The sequence below is a fragment of the Aethalodelphis obliquidens genome, unplaced genomic scaffold (assembly GCF_003676395.1).
Source record: "Aethalodelphis obliquidens isolate GAN/ISIS:26980383/991018 unplaced genomic scaffold, ASM367639v1 scaffold8, whole genome shotgun sequence".
NCBI classification, from domain to species: domain Eukaryota; kingdom Metazoa; phylum Chordata; class Mammalia; order Artiodactyla; family Delphinidae; genus Aethalodelphis; species Aethalodelphis obliquidens.
Genome location: NW_020837952.1, coordinates 1,810,665 through 1,831,506, shown reverse-complemented (window position 1 = coordinate 1,831,506; position 20,842 = coordinate 1,810,665). Strand labels below are relative to the sequence as shown.

The following is a 20,842-nucleotide window of genomic DNA, read 5'->3' as shown; positions in this document are numbered from 1 at the left end:
AAATTTTGTATGTTATTGAAGTTAAGTTGGTATAAATTCAATTAGAGTGTTATAACTTTAGGATGTTAAATGGAGTCCCCATGGTAACCATAAAGAAAATAGCTACAGCTTATACACAAAAGGAAACGAGACAGGAATTTAACCATTTCACTACAAAAAACTGATTAAACACACAAAAATACAGTAATGTAGAAAATGGGGGACAAAAAATCTAAAATCATTGAAAACAAACAGCACAATGAAAGAAGTCCCTCCTTATCAGTCATTACTTTAAATGCAAATGGATTAAACTCTATAATTGAAAGACTGAGAATGGCAGAATGGATAAAAACACACTATCTAACTATAGGCTGCCTACAAGAGACTCACTTTATATTCAAAATCACAAATAGATTGAAAGTGAAAGAATGGAAAAATATATTCCATGCAAATAGCAACCAAAAGAGAGCAGGGATGGCTGGACTAACATCAGACAAAAACAGACTTTAAATAAAAAAAGCTTACAAGAGACAAAGAAGGACATTACACATTAATAAAAAGTTCAATACAGAAAGAAGATTTAATAATTAGAAACATTTATGCACCTGACAGACCGAGACCATCAAAATATATGGAGCAAGGACTTCCCTGGTGGTCTAGTGGTAAAGAATCTGCCTTGCAATGCAGGGGACGCGGGTTCAATCCCTGGTCAGAGAACTAAGATCCCACATGCCAGGGGGCCACTAAGCCCATAAGCCACAAATACTGAGCCTGTGCGCCTCAACTAGAGAGCCTGCGTGCTGCAAACTACAGAACCCATGTGCTCTGGAACCCGCATGCCACAACTACAGAGCCCACCCACCCAGCCTGCATGCCACAACTAGAGAAGAGAAAACCCACACGCCACAACTAGAGAGAAGCCTGCGCGCCATAATGAAAGACCCTGCATGCCTCAACAAAGATCTCACATGCCGCAACTAAGACCTGATGCAGCCAAAAATAAGTAAGCAAATAAATAAATAAATAAATCTTAAAAAAATTATATATATGGAGCAAGAACTGACAGAATTGAAGGAAGAAATAGTTCTACAATAATACTTGGAGACTTCAATACCCTACTCACAGTAATGGACAGAATAACTAGACAGAAGATAAGTAAAGAAATAAAGGATTTAAAGAATGCAACAGACCCAATAGATCTAACAGACATATACAGAACACTCTACCTAACAACAATAGAATACATATTCTTCGCAAGTGCACATGTGACATCTTCCAGGATAGATGATATGCTGGGGCACAAATGAAGTCTCAACAGATTTTAAAAGATAGGTATCATACAAAGTGTCTTCTCTGACCACAATGAGATAAATTTAGAAATCAATAACAGAAGGAAAGCTTGAAAATCTACGATACAGTGAAAATTAAACAACACATTTTAAAACAATGACTGGATCAAAGAAGAAATAACAAGGGCAATTAGAAAATACTTAGAGATAAGTGAAAATGAAAATACAATATACCAAAACTTACAAGCGGTGCTAAGGAAGAAATTTACAAATGCTTACATTAAAAACTAAGATCTCAAAAAAATAATAATAATAAAATAAAAAATAAACAACAACAAAAAAACTAAGATCTCAAATTAACAACCTAGCTTTACAACTTAAGGAACAAGGAAAAAAATAAATAAAAAGAACAAAGTAAACCCAAAGCTAGCAGAAGGAAGAAAATAATAAAGATTAGAGCAGAGATAAATGAAATAGAGAACAGAAAAGTAGAGAAAATCAATAAAAGCAAAAGCTGGTTCTTTGAAAAGATCAACAAAATTGACAAACATTTAGCTAGATGGACTAAGAAAAAAAGAGGAAGATTCAAATTATTAAAATAAGAAATGGAAGTGGGTACATTACTACCAATTCTATAGAAATAAAAAGGATTACAAGAAAATACTATGAACAATTGTATACCAACAAATTGTGTAACCTAGATGAAATGTTTAAATTCCTAGAAACACAAAACCTACCAATACTAAATCATGAAGAAATAGAAAATCTAACTAGTAAGGAGATTGAATCAGTAATCAAAAATTTCCTGACAAAGAAAAGTGCTGGACCCAATGGCTTCACTAGTGAATTCTACCAAACACTTATGCTTGTCAAACTTTAAAAAACAAAAACAAAACAAAACAAAAAATGGCTGAAGAGAAGGGAACATTATCTAACTCTTTCTATGAGGCCAGCATTACCCTGAGACTTAGCCAGACAAAGACACTACAAAGCAATATGCCTGGGCTTCCCTGGTGGCGCGGTGGTTGAGAGTCCGCCTGCCGATGTAGGGGACACGGGTTCACGCCCCAGTCCGGGAAGATCCCACATGCCACGCAGCAGCTAGGCCCGTGAGCCATGGCCGCTGAGCCTGCACGTCTGGAGCCTGTGCTCCGCAACGGGAGAGGCCACAACAGTGAGAGGCCTGCGTACCACAAAAAAAAAAAGCAATATCCCTTATGAACATTGATGCAAAAATTCTCAACAAAACAGTACCAAACCAAATTCAGCAGCATACTAAAAGGATTATACACCATGACCAAGTAGGATTTATTCCTTGAACACAAGAATGGTTCAACTTAAGGAAATCGATCAATGTAAAACACCATATTAACAGAATAAAGGGAAAAAAACCCCACATGATCATCTTAATTGATACAGAAAAAATATGTGACAAAATTCAATACCTTCTCATGATAAAAACACTAAAAAATGGGGATTAGAAGAAAACTACTTCAACATAATAAAAGCCATATATGAAGACCCACAGTGAACAATGGTCAAAGACTAGAGCGTTTCCTCAAAGATCAGGAACAAGGTAAGAATGCCCACTTTTGCCACTTCTATTCCACACAGTACTGAAAGTTATAGCCAGGGCAATTAGGAAAGAAAAAGAAATAAAAGACATCTAAGAGGGAAAGGAAAAAGTAAAATATGTTTGCAGATGATATGATCTTATACGCAGAAAACGCTAAAGATTACACACACACACACAAACACACATACACAGTTAGAACAAATAGATAAATTCAGCAAAGCAGCAGGATACAATGTCAACACACAAGAATCAGTTGTACTTCTGGGGACTTCCCTCGTGGTCCAGTGGTTAAGAATCTGCCTTCCAATGCAGGGGACGTGGGTTCAACCCCTGGTCAAGAAACTAAGATCCTACATGCTGTGAGGCAACTAAGCCTGCGCACTGCAACTACTGAGCCCACGCGCTCTGGAGCCCACGCACCACAACTAGAGAGAAGCCCGCACACCACAATGAAGAGCCTACGCTCCGCGGTGAAAGATCCCATGTGCTGCAACGAAGATCCTGCATGCCACAACTAAGACCCAATGCAGCCTAATAAATAAATGAATAAATAAATAAATATTTAAAAATAAAAAAATTTAAAAAATAAAAATAAGAAGTGGGGGCGAGACCAAAGAATCAAAAAAAAAAAATCAGTTGTACTTTGATACATGAACTAACAATCTAAAAAGTAAATTACAAAATAAATCAATTTACAATAGCATCAAAATGAATAAAATACTTAGGAATTAAGTTAACCCAAGGAAGTGAAAGACTTGTACAATGAAAACTATAAAACACTGTGGACAGAAATTAAAGAAGACATAAATAAATGGAAACACATTACATGTTCATGAACTGGAAGACTTAATATTAAAATGTCAATACTACCCAAAGTGATCTACAAATTCAGTGCAATCCATATCAAAATCCCAATGATATTTTTTGTAGAAATAGAAAAACCCATCTTAAAACTCATATGGAATCAAGGGACCAAAACAATCTTGAAAAAGAAGACCTAGAGATTATCATACTAAGTGAAGTCAGACAGAGAAGGACAAATATCATATGATATTTCTTATATGTGGAATCTAAAATAATGATACAAATGAACTTATTTACGAAACAGAAACAGACTCACAGACATAGAAAACAAACTTACGGTCACCAAAGGGGAAAGGTGTGGGGAGCAGGGAGGGATAAATCAGAAGTTTGGGCTTAAAATATATACACGACTATATATAAAATAGATAACCAACAAGGACAGGAAACTACACTCAATATCTTGTAATAACCTACAATTGAAAAGAATCTAAAAAAGTATATGTGTGTGTGTGTATAACTGAATCACTTTGCTATATGCCTGAAATTAACACAACACTGTAAATCAACTACATTTCAATAAAAATTTTTTAAGAAAAGAAAAAGAGGAACAAAACAGGAAGACTTACACAACTTGATTTCAAAACTTACTACAAAGCTACAATAATCAAAACAGTGTAGTACTGGCATAAAGACAGACATATAGGGACTTCCCTGGAGGTCCAGTGGTTAAGACTCTGCCCTTTCACTGCAGGGGGAGCGAGTTCGATCCCTGGTCAGAGAACTAAGATGCCACATGCCGCACAGCGTGGCCAAAAAACTTAAAAAAAGAAAAAAAAAAAAAAGACAAACATATAGACCAACGGAATAGAATAGACAGCCCAGAAATAAACTCTCACATATATGCCCAAATGATTTTTGACAAGGGTGCCAAAACCACTCAATGGGAAAATGACAGTCTTTTCAACAAATAATGCTGGGAAAACTGGAATGTCCACGTGTAAAAGAACAAAGTTGGACCTTTACCTAAAACATTACACAAAAATTAACTCAAAATGGATCAAACATTTAAATGTAAGACCTAAAACAATAAAACTGTTAGAAGAAAATGATGTAGGACAAAAGCTTCACAATACTGGATTTGGCAATGATTTCTTGGATATGACATCAAAGGCACAGTTAACAAAAGAAAAAAACAGACAAATTGGACTTCATGAGAAAAAAGGCAACATACAGAATGTGAGAAAATATTTGCAAATCATATATCTAAGGGATTAATATCCAGAATATATAGAGAACTCTTAAAACTCAACAACCACAACAACAAAAACCACCTGATTAAAAAACAGGCAAAGGACTTGAATAGACATTTCTCCAAAGAAGATATACAAATGGTCAAACTCATGAAAATGCTCAATGTCACTCATCATAAGGAAATGAAAATCAAAACTACAATGAGATATCTCCTCATACTCATTAGAAAGGCTATTATCAGAAAAAACAGAAAACAAGTGTTAGGCTGTTGATAAACTGGGACTCTTGTGCGCTGCTGGTAGGTATATAAAATGGTACAGCTGCTGTGGTTCCTCAAAAAATTAGAATTATCATATGATCCAACAATTCTGTTTTGGGCTATATACCCAAAAGACCTGAAAACAGGGTCTCGAAGACATATTTGTACGTCCATTTATTCACAACAGCTAAAACATGGAAGCAACCCAAGTGTCCATTGATGGTTGAATGGATAAACAAAATATGATACATACATACAATAGAATATTATTCAGCCTTTAAAAGGAAGGAAATTCTCTAATATGCTACAACATGGATGAAACTTGAGAACATTATGCTAACTGAATAAGCTAGGCACAAAAAGACAATTACTGTATGATTTCACTTATATGAGTTATCTAAAGTAGTCAAAATTATAGAGACAGAAAGTAGAGTGGTGGTTGCTAGGGGCAGAAGGGAGGTGGGAATGAGACTTACTTTTTAATAAGTATAGAGTTTCAGTTTTATAAAATGAAAGTTCTGGAGATGAATATTTGAAAGATGCTAAGAGTAGATCTTAAGAGTTCTCATCATGACAAAAAAAATTTTTTTGATACCATTATGGTGCTGAATGTTGACTAGACTTATTGTGGTGATCATTTCACAATACATATAAATAGTGAATCATTATACTGTACGCCTCAAACTAATATAATGTTATGTGTCAATTATACCTCGCTTTTTTTTGCGGTACGCGGGCCTCTCACTGTTGCGGCCCCTCCCGTTGCGGAGCACAGGCTCCGGATGCGCAGGCTGAGCAGCCATGGCTCACGGGTCCAGCCTCTCCGTGGCATGTGGGGTCTTCCCGGACCGGGGCACGAACCCGTGTCCCCTGCATCGGCAGGCGGACTCTCAACCACTGCGCCACCAGGGAAGCCCCCTCAAGTTTTCTTAAATTAATTTTTATTGGAGTATAGTTGATTTACAAAGTTGTGTTCGTTTCTGCTGTACAGCAAAGTTAATCAGTTATACATATACATATGTCCACTCATTTTTAGATTCTATTGCCATATAGGTCATTACAGAGTATTGAGTAGAGTTCCCTGTGCTATACAGTAGGTTCTTACTAGTTATCTATTTTATTTATAGTAGTGTGTATATGTCAATCCGGTATGTTACCTCAATTTTTTTAAAAAAAGAAGTAAAATATAAACCCTTCGTTGGCATATTAGTCCAGATATTAACTTAGAATAAAAGCCAAAAACAAAAACAAAAAAGAAAAGGAGAGCGAGAGATCTGGAATGGTGAAGATGGCAAATTTTATGTGTATTTTACCACAGTAAAAAAACATTTGGAAAAAAACTGCACTATAATATCATTTTTCAGCTACTGGATTAGCAAAGTTCAAAATGTTTCATAACACTGTAGGGTTGAGGGAATAAAGAAACAGGCATTTTCATATATCACTTGTGGGAGTGCAAAGTGGTACTCTCTCTATAGCAATCTGGTAATACTTATCAAAATTACAAATACATATACACTTTGACCCAGCAATTCCACTTCTAGGAGTTTATCCTAGGTGATACTAACACATGCAAAATGATATATGTACAAGGTTATTCACTGAAGTATTGTTAATAATAGCAAAGGGTTGCAAACAACCCGAATGTTGATCAATAAAGGAACGGTTAAGTAAGTTATGGTACATCTAAACAGTAGGATGAGTATACATTCATAAAAAAACCACGAAAGCTCTTTATATATTGACATGGAATAAGCTCCAAGATATATTACATGAAAAAGGAGCAAGCAAAGAGGAGAATATATACGCATATTTGCTTATATATACGTATAAAATATCCCATAAGATACATAAGAAATTGATAATACAGTTTGCCTCTGGTGTGTGGAACCAAATGGCTGGGAACTATCCCCAGGGATAAAGATGTTTCAGTATATTCACTTCTATAGCTTTGAATTTTGAGCCACATGAATATATTACCTATGCAAATACTAAAATTAAAACAAAAATCCTTTACCTTTTATTTTGTCAAACCACAGCTCTACTAGAAATACTTAATTCTATTTCTAAGGCTAGACTGACATGACTGAATTAATTTTACCCTAAACCCCTTTCATGGCCCTAACAGGAATACTAATGTAACGCTAGATATAATTTTTTCCTCTCCACAGCTCTCATCTCTCTTTCTCTTAAATACTTTCTCCCATGTGAACTGGCTGAGTTTTCATATCACTGTCCTATATATATAATACCTGTCCCAGTAACTGTTCATGGTTACATCCTATTGAACTAATCCCAGCAGTTAACTGAACTAGATTTGGGCGTTTGGGACTGCCAAACTGAAGCCATTTTTCTTTCTCCAAATTTTAAGAAATTTATGTCTCCAACACATACTTTTCCAGCTTCATGCATATCTCACATCACTAATAACCTATTATCCTGGGCCAATAAATTAATAAGCTGCTGTTCTCCAGAACACACACTCACGTTAGGTGAAAGCAATGGGAAGAAGTTAAGCAAATACTCAAAGCTACAGGTATGGAGAGCTTCAGGGGAATCTGTAGTAGTATTAAGTTCTTCTTAGAAAAAATTCTCAAGGGTCATTGGGGTCAGGCCTGGTTTAATCAATACTTAACAGAACTCCTAATGAAGTGATGTGGAGTCATCAAGAAAGTATTCCAGTACTCCAGCACTAACCTAATATAGACCCTAAAGAGATTTCATAGAGATACTTGATTGAAATTCACACTTCAAGCACTTCCTAAAGGAACCAGATTTAGAGTAAAGAGCTATGGGAAGCATTCTGAGGCCAGCTAGTATCCTTTGGGGAAAGCACTTTGGTTTTAAGTGGATAAGGAGAACTAATATGTTAGACACTGTATTAAGTACTTGCATTTGTTCATATTATTTTCCTATTTTAGAGATAAGCAAAATAAGGCACACTAAGGTTAAACAATATTCCCAGGAAATAAAGCCAGTAAGTAGTGAAAAAGGATATAAATCCAGTTCTGACTGACTCCACGGCCCAAGTGCCTTCTACCTCCCTGAATTGGACCATCAGACCCCTCCGCATAGCTAATAGTAGCAAAGCCCCTCTTTAGGCTTTAAGCCAAAGCTCATTAGTATCAGGGATCACAACACAAGTGGTCTGACCTAAGAAGCTGAACTATTTTAACTGACCTGTGATATGAATTATGTTGAAAACCGCTGGACTAGATCACTTTCTCTAGAGGACCTCTGCTTTCCTTGACATGCTCTCTAGTTTCACCCCTGCCTAATATTAATAATATTAATACCCTCTGCAATTGCACCATGGCAGAGTCATTCTGCTTCCTGCCCAAAATCACGTGGAGGAGATTGTGTGGTATTCTATGTACATAGCTGTGTTTCAGTGTCATAGAAGAAAACTTTTCTTAACCAGGGAAGCTGAAGATGCATATGTAAATCTTCCAAATATTTTGGCAGAGCTTAAATTTTTTTATAATACAAATATTGATATCACACTTCTAAATTTAATTCATTTTTACCTTTTTCTTGCCTGTTACTGTCCATTCTTTGAGTACTTCACTGGCACTACCTGTAAGAGAAACCAATTACATATTTCTTCTCCTACCACATGCATGCTCAAGCAGGAATTAGTGTCCCCGAATTTTGTAACTGCTGGAAAATCTCCAAAGTTCCCAATAGGAAAAGTTAAGGTTCAAGTCTCTAAGCTAATGTAATGAGATAAACATGTCATGCTTACCTTTTAGAATACCTACCCATTTAGATTCCCCTTCTCCATTCAATTTCCTCAGTAAGTTCTTCCAAGAAGAGACTAATGTAGCCTGACCATTTTAAAGATTCTTTTATTTATATATCTTTGACCGAATACAAAGATGACTGGTTTCAGCCCAAGTACGGTATCCTCTCTCCTCCAGAAGATTACACACCACCTTAGCTACACTGTTTCAGAGAGAACTGTATACTACCCTAGACCCAAATACTAACATTATAAAGAAAACAGATGAAGACGAAGAAAAACCTTACAGTATTTGGACATGTTTATTCTATACTGGTAAATTCAGAAAAAGAGAAACGGGGAGACCTATTCTGATGTCGCTGTCACTGTTCCCTGATGCGATAGCTTTAGGCAGTTTTTCCCAAACAAGTTATGTGGAAAGAATTTTGTAAAACACTCCTCAACTCTATAAATCAGAAGGCTTGGCTAAGCCTACCATTTTTTGTATGGTAGATAAGGATACTCAAACCCATATATTTGAATCACTTGCCAGAGCCAGACTAAATGGTACTGGAGCCTGAAAAAGAATGTTGAGTCCCTGAATCTGCCATCTGTGGCTGAGCTACTGGACCACTACTTTGTCATTGTTTCTTAAATTCTTATTACACCCAACTCCAATCAAGTCCCTTATACCACTGGCCACCTAATTTCTTCTTAACTACCATTAGAGAACGTTCTGAATAAAATGATGGAGTCTTCTCAGCTTGTCTCTTATTCCAGGTATTATATAGCTTATGAACGAATTACTTCTAGGGCTGAAATAGGGAGCTTTAAGAGATATCTTTAAAAATGGCATGGTATGTTATGTTATCATGGCGTCTGCTATATCATCTATGAAACACCAGATTGCCGAATGAATGTTATAGAATGCTGAAGCAACTTCTATTTGAACAAATACAAACTTATAAAAATATTGAGCTAGGATTACCTTCCATGAATGCTTGTACTGTTTTGTCCACACAATTATCAAAGTGCTGCAAAACCAGGATAATTTCATTGTTACTCTTATTGGGAACTATTGCACGTACTGCATTTATCTGGAAAAGAAGACAAGTTCATTTAATTCTAATATCAGTAGGTCAGTTGGAAACTGAGATCTCATACAGAGAATAACAGAAAGGGTACCATTTCATTTTTAACAAGATATATCACTCTTTAGTGTCAGTGTGAGTACATACAACCAACTCACTGGGAATGATTAATAGATGAGTGATAACAGTACATAAAAATTAATTTCAAAACTTAGAAAAGCAGAACATTTCTAGAAACAGATTTGTGCCAGGGGATTTCACTGGTGGCACAGTGGTTAAGACACCACGCTCCCAATGCAGGGGGCACAGGTTCGATCCCTGGTCGGGGAACTAGATCCCACATGCTTGCTGCAACTAAGAGTTCGCATGTCACAACTAAGGAGACCGCATGCCGCAACTAAGACCCAGTGCAACCTAATTAATTAATTAAAAAAGATTTGTGCCAGATTTTGTTTCAAGAAAGGGTGGTTTAATTTAGGTATCAGGTATTAATTTAGCATCAACATTTCCTCATTTTTAGCAAACTACAGAGAAAGGTGGGAAGTTTAACGAACCACCAACAATAACAGATTTTTTTTTTTTTTTGCGGTACGCGGGCCTCTCACTGTTGTGGCCTCTCCCGTTGCGGAGCACAGGCTCCGGACGCGCAGGCTCAGCAGCCATGGCTCACGGGCCTAGCTGCTCCGCGGCATGTGGGATCCTCCCGGACTGGGGCACAAACCCGTGTCCCCTGCATAGGCAGGCGGACTCTCAACCACTGCGCCACCAGGGAAGCCCAACAATAACAGATTTTTGTACAGCATTTTTCAAAACGTTTACTTCATATCATTTAATTGTATAATAATGCTTAAAGATAATTTAAATTATTATAAACTGTTTCAGGTATATAAAACATAATGAACACTCACTATATGACAGCCAGTTTAATAAAATAAAATATATGCAACTGAAGTGCCCATGAAGTCTCTCCTAAACCCCATTTCCCTCCTCTCCACAGAGATCTCTACCTTGAACTTGGTGTTATTTTGATACATGTTTTTGTACTTTTATGATGTATGTATGTATCCACAGGTAATCCATATTACTGTTTTGCATTACATAAATATTATCATATCGTACATGTCTATATTCAATTTGTTTTTTCATGTAACAATGTTTTTAGATTTATTTTTCATGTTGATAAATGCATCTTATTCATTTATTTTAACGGCTACATAGCATTTCCATTGTATGAATATAGCCAATTTATTCATTCTCCTGTTGATGGACATTTACGTTCTTTCCAGTGTTTGGTTACTATGAAAAATGTTATAATAAATATTCCTATGCTTATGCTTACTTGCTGAATACTCAGTGCCTATGACAATGTTTAGCAAATTGTTAGTTAAAAAAAACAAAAGGGTCTTCTGTGAACAGTGAGAGGATGCCTCTATTGTATATAACCACTAGTAGAATTCCTGAACAGTAGGGCATCTACAATTTCATTAGAAATGCCAAATTTCCCTTTAAAACAGGGAATTCCAATTTTGTCAGTTATTCCTAAGGTATTTTAAGGTATTTTATATCTTTTGAGATTAAAAATACTTTATAATAATTGCATATTCTGTTTTCATTTTTGTATATCGATTTTATATCCAGCTATTTTGATGACTTCATTATTCCTAATAATTTGATGCTTTCTTGGTTCTTCTATGTAGACAAGAGTATTGTCTATAAATAACGGCAGTTTTTTTTTCTTCCTTTCTAATCCTTATAATTTTCATTTCTTGTCTTACTGCACAATGTGAAATTGGTTATTTTTTCAAGAAGACCTGATTCTTTTTGGTAGAAAGTGGTAGTTAGAAACCAAGATCTAAGAGCTAGGTGTGTTTATTGCTACCAGGGAGTCATTATTTCTAGGTCCTTTCAGTGGATAGAGCTAGGAAATTTTGTTTCTTACAACATAAGTTCATATATAATAATAAAAGTTCAAATATAGTATTAAAAGGTTTGGGTTGTTTTGGTTTTTTTGCGTGCCATGTGGCTTGCAGGATCTTAGCTCCCCGACCAGGGATCAAACCCAGGGCCTCTGCAATGAAAGCACAGAGTCCTAACCACTGGACCACCAGGGAATTCCCCATCTATGCATTTAAAATGATGTATGTTATTTTTCATTCTGTATTTGTAAGCATTGTATATTAGAAATGTTTTCAGGGTATCTAGTCAGCCATACTGCTTGAAAAGGAAGTCCTTTTATAGACGAAGAGAAGTAAAGTATCTTGTTCAAGTAATTAGCAGAATCTGTATTAGAACCTAAGTCTTTCTTAGTACACTTGTTTTCATATCATTCTATACTTTTTTTGTTTCAGGCTTAATTGAACAATGATAAGGTTTAAAACCACACAAATGGGAAGGTATATAATCTATAATACAAAGAGGGCAAATTTGTAATATACATTTTTGAAATGAGCAAAAAACTTAGCACTGATCACTAGAAAATGGGCTTCAGGCAAAAATAACAGATTCAATGATAAAGGTAAAATTCTGATAACTTAAAATGTGAAAGTGTTTATATTACTGAACCAATATATATCTATGACTCCATAATCAACAATATACTTTTTAAATAAGACAGAGAACACACATAAAGCTTTTTTTTTTAGATGTTTTTCTCAGTATAGCTCATTAAGGGTTATATTACTAAAAACAACCTTTTCTTCCAAAGGTATATTACTTAGAAAATTTATTTCTCTTCTTGCTCTAAAGTCTCCTGGACTTAAAAATCCTCTTCAAGTGAAAGGGTAGATCCTGGGACTTCCCTGGTGGTCCAGTGGTTAAGACACCATGCTCCCAATGCAGGGGGCCCGGGTTCGATCCCTGGGCAGGGAACTAGATCCCACATGCATGCCGCAACTAAGAGTCTGCATCCCACAACTAAGAGTCCGCATGCTGCAACTAAAAGACCCCACGTGCCGCAACGAAGATCCCACGTGCTGCAACTAAGACCCGGCATGGCCAAATAAATAAAAATCAAAAAATAAAAATTGGGTTGTCTTAAAAAAAAAAAAGGGAAGATCCTACTCAGATTGTTCTTTAAAGAATGTTGCTAGGGTTTCCCTGGTGGCGCAGTGGTTGAGAGTCCGCCCGCCGATGCAGGGGACACGGGTTCGTGCCCCGGTCTGGGAAGATCCCACATGCTGCAGAGTGGCTGGGCCCGTGAGCCATGGCCGCTGAGCCTGCGCGTCTGGAGCCTGCGAGTCCGGAGCCTGTGCTCCGCAACGGGAGAGGCCACAACAATGAGAGGCCCGCGTATCGCAAAAAAAAAAAAAAAAAAAAAAAAGAATGTTGCTAAATGAGATACACACTTAGCCATATAAATATTGTTATAATATTAATTAATTAATATTAAGATGTCTTCAAGAGAATTTAGAATAAATATATGTATATGTATACATGCAAAGCAAATTGCACGTATAGGCTCTGATTCCTCAAAACCTTCATGGTGGTTACTCTCTGATATACAGTGGCATTCATACAGTTTTGTTCTTAAAATTTCACTTTCTTAATGAGTTTGTATAGCCATTGATTTTATTAGTATCTAAATTTTAACAAAACATTCAAGTTTCTTATCCACAGTAACTAGTCATACCTTCTCTTTCATGTTCTCAAAAACTCCTCCCTGGGCCAGTACAGTATTGGACTGCAAATCAAAAATGAATCCTGATGAATCTGAAACAATGAGAAGGAAAAAATATATTCAACATGGTCCAAAGCTAACACATAATCCATCCCATAAAATGGAAGGGCCAATACTAGCTGCTTTTCTCCCATAGACAGCTAACAAGAAGTTAGTTGTTATTTTGCAAATTCTATTATATAGATAACTGATAACTACATTTGCATTAAAATTATAAAATTAATTTTATTTTAATAGAAACTGTCACAGCTTGAGAAAAACACTAAGTACATCACCTATATTAGACTGTCCAGTAATCCTTGGTATCTTTGTTAACTATCTTATGTTAATTTAAAAGACCCTCTAAAGTAAAGTAGCTAGTAAATAGCTCCTCAAGGTAAAGTTTAATACTAACAAATATGAAAATGTGAGAATGAGAGCTTCTGTGGCATTAATAATAACAACACATAAAAGTACTTTCCATCTTCCAGACTGCAACACACACACACCATGTTCTTAGACTATGAACTCCATGAACACATTTGTTTGTGTTCCCAATATAATACTTGATAAAGCAATGTACTTGAGTTTACATTACCAGCACAAATGGGAAAACTTAGTTCAATGTAAGTAATTACAGAAAAGAGTTTGGCTTCCCTGCACTTATAAAGAAGGCTATCTATGAATTTAATCAGTTTCTTTACCCGTGACTATATGATCAACAAATTACCTCAGCTTTAACACTTGACAACTTTGTTTTAATCTAATGAGATGCGATCCTAGGACATGGTTAGAGTGCTTCTCAAATTCTGATGTGTATATTTAACATCTGGGGAAATCTCCAGTTAAAATGCACGTTCTGATTCAGGAGTCTGGCGTGTGGCCTGAGGTTTTTACTCCCAAGCGGTATCAACATTGCAGATCCATGCACCATACTTGGGAGTAGCTTGGGGGTTAGAATTTCAACAAAGCAAGTAAAAGGGGAAATTTTGAGAAAAGGGGTTGCTGTGGTCTGAATGTTTGTGTTCTCCCCTCCAAATTCATATATGAAATCCTACAGTGATGGTATTAGTAGGTGAGGCCTTTGGACAGTGGAGTCCTCATGAATGGGATTAGTGCTCTTTTTTTTTTTTTAAATTTTATTTACTTATGTGGCTGCGGTGGGCTCTTCCTTGCGGAGTGCGGGCTCCAGAGTGTGAGGGCTCAGTAGTTGTGGCGCGTGGGCTTAGCTGCCCCACGGCATGTGGGATCTTACTTCTCTGACCAGGGTTTGAACCTGCGTCCCCTGCATTGGAAAGTGGATTCTTAACCACTGGACTACCAGGGAAGTCCCAGGATAAGTGCTCTTATAAAAAAGATTCTACAGAGTTCTCTAGCCCCTGCCACCATGTGAGGACACAATGAGAAGTCTGAAACCCAGAAGAAGGCACTCACCAGACCGTGGTGGCACTCTAATCTCAGATTTCCAGCCTCTAGAACTGTGAGAAGTAAATTTCTGTTGTTTATAAGCTACCCAGTCTGTGGTACTTTGTTACAGCAGTCTGAACGGAATAAGATGGGGGTATAAAAAATACAGTAACATACTAGTGTGCTTTCCAAATTCTTTTACTATTATTTCAGATTTAAAAAAAAATTTTTTTAACATCTTTATTGGAGTATAATTGCTTTACAATGGTGTGTTAGTTTCTGCTTTATAACAAAGTGAATCATCTATACATATACATATATCCCCATATCCCTTCCCTCTTGTGTCTCCCTCCCTCCCTCCCTATCCCACCCCTCTAGGTGTTCAGAAAGCACCGAGCTGATCTCCCTGTGCTATGGGGCTGCTTCCCACTAGCTATTGGTTCTACATTTGGTAGTGTATATAGGTACATGCCACTCTCTCACTTTGTCCCAGTTAATTAAAGCCTCTTTTACAGCTCAATTGTTATCCTGTGTTTTAAAATACCTCCTAGTTGCTGTGGAAGACTGATAATTATAAGTTAGAATGATAACAATATTTTGGTACTAAAAGTGGAAAAGAGGATATGAATAGAGCCAATGTCATTCAAAGAGAAACTATGTTTGCCAATTACCATTGAACTGTGAATTAAGTTAGATTTAACCTCTGTAATATTGGCAGTATCATGATTGTTCCCTGAATGAAAAATCAGGTCACATTTACACAAACTCAGTATTTAAAGCCTGAGTTTTCCAGATGACGACATAATATGGTTAACTGCCAATTATCTTTATTAATTGAAAAGAGACACAGTACAGATAAAAATCTTATATAGCCAAAATACTACTACCCAGCAACCTTCTCAGAATTGCTTTAGGTTATCCAGATGATATAACCTGACAGTTGTAAGTACAGATGACCCTTGAACAACATGGGTTTGAACCGCCTGGGGCTACTTATACACAGATTTTTTTCAACAGTAAATACTACAGTACTACACAATCTGCGGTTGGTTGGATCCACAGATGCAGAACTGTGGACACTGAGGCCCAATTGTAAGGATTTTCCACTGCACTCATGGGTCAGCACCCCTAACCCCCATGCTGTTCAAGGGTCAACTGTACTCTCTCCCAAAGACACATTAATGAGCACTGAGATGATACAAAGGACATCAGTAATCTTACTAAGGAATCAAACCACCAATCTCTTTTAGGGAAAAGAGGGGATACTTAAGGTAAAATAGCATTTTGGAATCTATATTTAAATGAACTATTCGTATTTCTAATTTCTACATCATCTAACACTTTTTATTTTTTTTTCCTTTAACAACATGCTAGATGAAACCAAGTGCAAGGAAAACAAAGGGTAGTTCTGCAAACACCTTCAGTTACTGCCCCCTCAAATTAGCATAAGTATTATTAGGGTTTATTTGGCATACCAGTTAGGATAATGATTAAAAATACATAAAGCATAAGAACCTAGGGGCAGGACAGGAATAAAGACACAGACGTAGAGAATGGACTTGAGGACATGGGGAGGGGGAAGGGTAAGCTGGGACGAAGTGAGAGTGGCATGGACATATATACGCGACCAAATGTAAAACAGATAGCTAGTGGGAAGCAGCCACATAGCACAGGGAGATCAGCTCGGTGCTTTGTGACCACCTAGAGGGGTAGGATAGGGAGGGTGGGAGGGAGACGCAAGAGGGAGGAGATATGGGGATATATATAAATATGTATAGCTGATTCACTTTGTTATAAAGCAGAAACTAACACATCATTGTAAAGCAATTATACTCCAATTAAAGATGTTAAAAAAAAATACATAAAGCAGCTGTTTCAGTCAGGATCCCAGCAGGAAACAAACAGCACACTTAGACTGGGAAATCTGAAGAGTTTAATGAAGGGACTATTTTCGAAGGTGCTGGTAGGGAGTAGGGAAACCACAAGATAGAGCACAGTATTCCTTGGCTAATAATAGCAACGTATATTGCTACTGGAGGTTTTAAAGAAGGTAAGGACAGAGCAATTACTGGAACCCAGAGAGAGCAGGCTCTTTCATCTTTGTTTCATCTGGTGTGGAGACAGCCACAGGATAATAGTCCTTCAGTCAAAGGACTCAGTAAGCCCACAGTGACCCCTCAGGGAAAGATTGGGGGAACAGATACTCCTACCTCACTCTCCTCCTTGCCTCTGGTCTCCTGTCTATGCTGCCCAATAGCCAAACTCAACCAGAAGCCCAAGGGCAAGAAACCTGTAGTCTGACCTGTAGTCTGCACAAGTCAGCCTCCCAGGGCACAAATGCCCATTTTGTATTTATGTTCTAAATCATGAGTTCGCCAAAAAGGGCAGCAATAATTTAACATCTTAACTTGTCTATTCACCAGCTAATATTGCCTCTTTTTACTTAAACCAACAACTCAAGTAGATTCAAAACCCTGCTTCAATGAACTGGAGCTTAAGTGCCTCTCAACATGACAGGGAAAGTCATTTTTAATTCCCACCAACAACATTTAGTGATTTAACAATTCTCTTATTTTTTCGTGCAAAGAAAGCCTAAGATTTACTTAATTCCATTGGTAGGAAATAAGGCAGGGTCTCATCCTTTTATAACTACTCTATGATAGAAGGTCATGTATATTCTATCAGAAATAAATTTTTAAAGAAAAAAAAATGAAGTTAGGGCTCCCCTGGTGGCGCAGTGGTTGAGAGTCCGCCTGCCGATGCGGGGGACACGGGTTCGTGCCCCGGTCCGGGAAGATCCCACATGCCGCGGAGCGGCTGGGCCCGTGAGCCATGGCCACTGAGCCTGCGCGTCTGGAGCCTGTGCTCCGCAACGGGAGAGGTCACAGCAGTGAGAGGCCCACGTACAGCCAAAAAAAAAAAAAAAAAAAAAAAAAAAAAATGAAGTTAAATACTATACTCTGGCAAGATTCATAAAGGATATGAGGAACCCTTGACACTGAGCTTTCTTATTATCATTTATCTCATTCTATCAGGAACCATCTCACAGGTTTCTTGGAATTATTTCAAATAGCACAGATTTAGGAACATTTTGGGAAAAGTATGCTATTTATAGGATCACTGACATATCTGTAAATATTGCAGGCTTTGTTATTGTTTTCACTGGCTTGAAAAATCAGGCAAAAGTTATGTCAATGAGGATAACATAGAAATATCTGACTACCACATATATCAAACCAGACTTGAGCAAGTGTTTTTTAAAATTGAGGTATAATTGACATATATGTAACTTTATATTATGTAGTTTCAGGTATATAGCATAATGATTTGATATTTGTATATATTGTGAAATGATCACCACAATAAGTCTAGTTAACATCCATCACCATACATAGTTAGAATTTTTTTCTTATGGTAAGAACTTTTAAGATACACTCTCTCAGCAACTTTCAAACAAGCAATATGGTATTATTAACTATAGTCACCATGCTGTACATTACAGTCCCAGGACTTATTTATTTTATAACTGGAAGTTTGTACCTTTTGACCCCCTTTACCCATTTGGTCCTCCCCCCACCCCCCATCTTTGGTAACCACCAATCTGTTCTCTGTATCTATGAGCTCTTTTATTTTCAAATTTTAGATCCCACATTTATGTGAGATCATACGGTTTGTCTTTCACTGACTTATTTCACTTAGCATAATGTCCTCAAGGTCCATCCATGTTGTCACAAATGGCAAGATTTTCTTTTTATGGCTGAATAATATTCCACTGTAATATATACACCACATTTTCTTTATCCATTCATCCATCAATAGACACTTAGGTTGTTTCCATATCTCAACTATTGTAAATCATGCCACAATGAACATGGGGGTACATGTGTCTTTTCGAGTTAATGTTTTTGCTTTCTTTGGATAAATATCCAGAAGTGGAATTGCTGGATCATATGGTAGTTCTATATTTAATATTTTGAGGAACCTCCATACTGTTTTCCATAGTGGCTGCACCAATTTACATTCCCACCAACAGTGCACAGAGTTCCCTTTTCTCCACATCCTGGCCAACATCTGTTATTTCTTGTCTTTTTGATAATAACCATTCTAACAGGTGGGAGGTGATATCATATTATGGTTCTGACTGCATTTTCCTGATTAGTGATGTTAAGCGCCTTTTCATGTACCTGTTGGCCATCTATCTGTATGTCTTCTTTGTAATTGAACACATAGCTCAACAAACTTTGAAACATAGTCTAATTCTGTTTTTAATTTATAATTTAACCTGAAGACCATATTGTATTCAATGTTTCATAATTAATTTGGTTAAAATGTCTGATTATTCACAACTCTCAGGATGGAAGGAAGAAAGAAAGGCAGGCAGGCAGGCAGGCAGGCAGGAAGGGAAGGAGGGAGGAAAGGAACAAAGGAAGAGAGAAAACAGTATTCGTGAGGATGTGGAGAAACTGGAACCGTCATACCTTGCTGGTGGGAATGTAAGATGGTATAGCTGCTGTGGAAAGCTATATGGTGACTCCTTAAATACATAATTAAAGATAGAATTATCATATGATACAGCAATTCCACGTCTGGGTATACACACAGAAAACTGAAAGCAGCAACTTGAACAAATATTGGGTTGGCCAAAAAGTTCATTCGGCTAGTGAATACATTGTTCAATAAAATTCTTGGTGAAGATGAAAAATGTGTCTTTTAGTTTTACTTAAAACCGAACGAACTTTTTGGCCAACCCAATATTTGTATACCCATGTTCATACCAGCATTATTCACAATAGCCAAAAGGTAGAAGAAACAAAATGTCCATCATCAGATGAATGGATAAAGAAAATGTGGTGTGGGGCTTCCCTGGTGGCGCAGTGGTTGGGAGTCTGCCTGCCGATGCAGGGGACACAGATTCGTGCCCCAGTCTGGGAAGATCTAACATGCCGCGGAGCGGCTGGGCCCGTGAGCCATGGCCGCTGAGCCTGTGTGTCCGGAGCCTGTGCTCCGCAATGGGAGAGGCCACAACAGTGAGAGGCCCGCGTACTGCAAAAAAAAAAAAAGAAAATGTGGTGTGTATATATATATACACAATGGAATATTATTCAGCATTAAAAAGGAACGAAATTCTGACACATGCTACAACATGGATGAAGCTTGAAGATATTATGCTAAGTGAATTAAGCCAGTTACAAAAGGACAAATACTGTATGATTCCACTCATATGAGGTGACTGGAGAGTCAAATTAAAAGAAGAGAAAGTAGAATGGTGGTTGCTATGAGCTGGGGAGGAAGGGGGAAAGCAAGATCTTGTTGAACAGATAACAGAGTTTCAGTTTTGCAAGTTGGAAAAGTGTGGAGATGGACAGTGGTGATGGTTGCACAGCAGTGTGAAAATATGCCACTGAACTGCACACTTAAACATGGTTAAAATAGTAAATTTTATGTCATGTAAATTTTATCACAATTTTTAAAAATTTAAGTTCTAATTATAAAGAATGTTAAGAAAAGAAAATAGCATTGTTTTCTAATGTAAAATTTTAAATGTAAGGATCCCTTACTGAGATTCCAAATTAATCTCTGCAAAAAATATTTGGTAAGCACCTACCGTGAGCCAAGCTAGGCATTGAGGATACATTGGCAAACAGGACGTCTATGGTTCCTGCTCTGAGTTTTATAGTCTAGTGCAAGAGACCAGTAAAAATAAACAATCTCTCTAATAATGATAGCAACTATGCATAGCTTATTAAATTGCACAGTACTAAATACATATACTAGATGCCCACCATAACACTATTTTGAGGCAGAGATTT

At 37.1% G+C, this 20,842-nt stretch overlaps 1 protein-coding gene across 2 annotated transcripts in view; it reads right to left on the bottom strand.

The window, feature by feature from the left end:
• SPATS2 (spermatogenesis associated serine rich 2) overlaps positions 1-20,842 on the bottom strand; it is a 136,268-nt gene that overhangs the window by 28,568 nt on the left and 86,858 nt on the right. For both annotated transcript variants that reach the window (XM_027106174.1, XM_027106173.1), the window contains exons 3-5: positions 13,599-13,678; positions 9,868-9,976; positions 8,686-8,735 (exon numbers count right to left, since the gene is read on the bottom strand). In XM_027106174.1, coding sequence (XP_026961975.1) covers positions 8,686-8,735; positions 9,868-9,976; positions 13,599-13,678 — 239 coding nt within the window. The remainder of the gene's footprint in view (positions 1-8,685; positions 8,736-9,867; positions 9,977-13,598; positions 13,679-20,842) is intronic.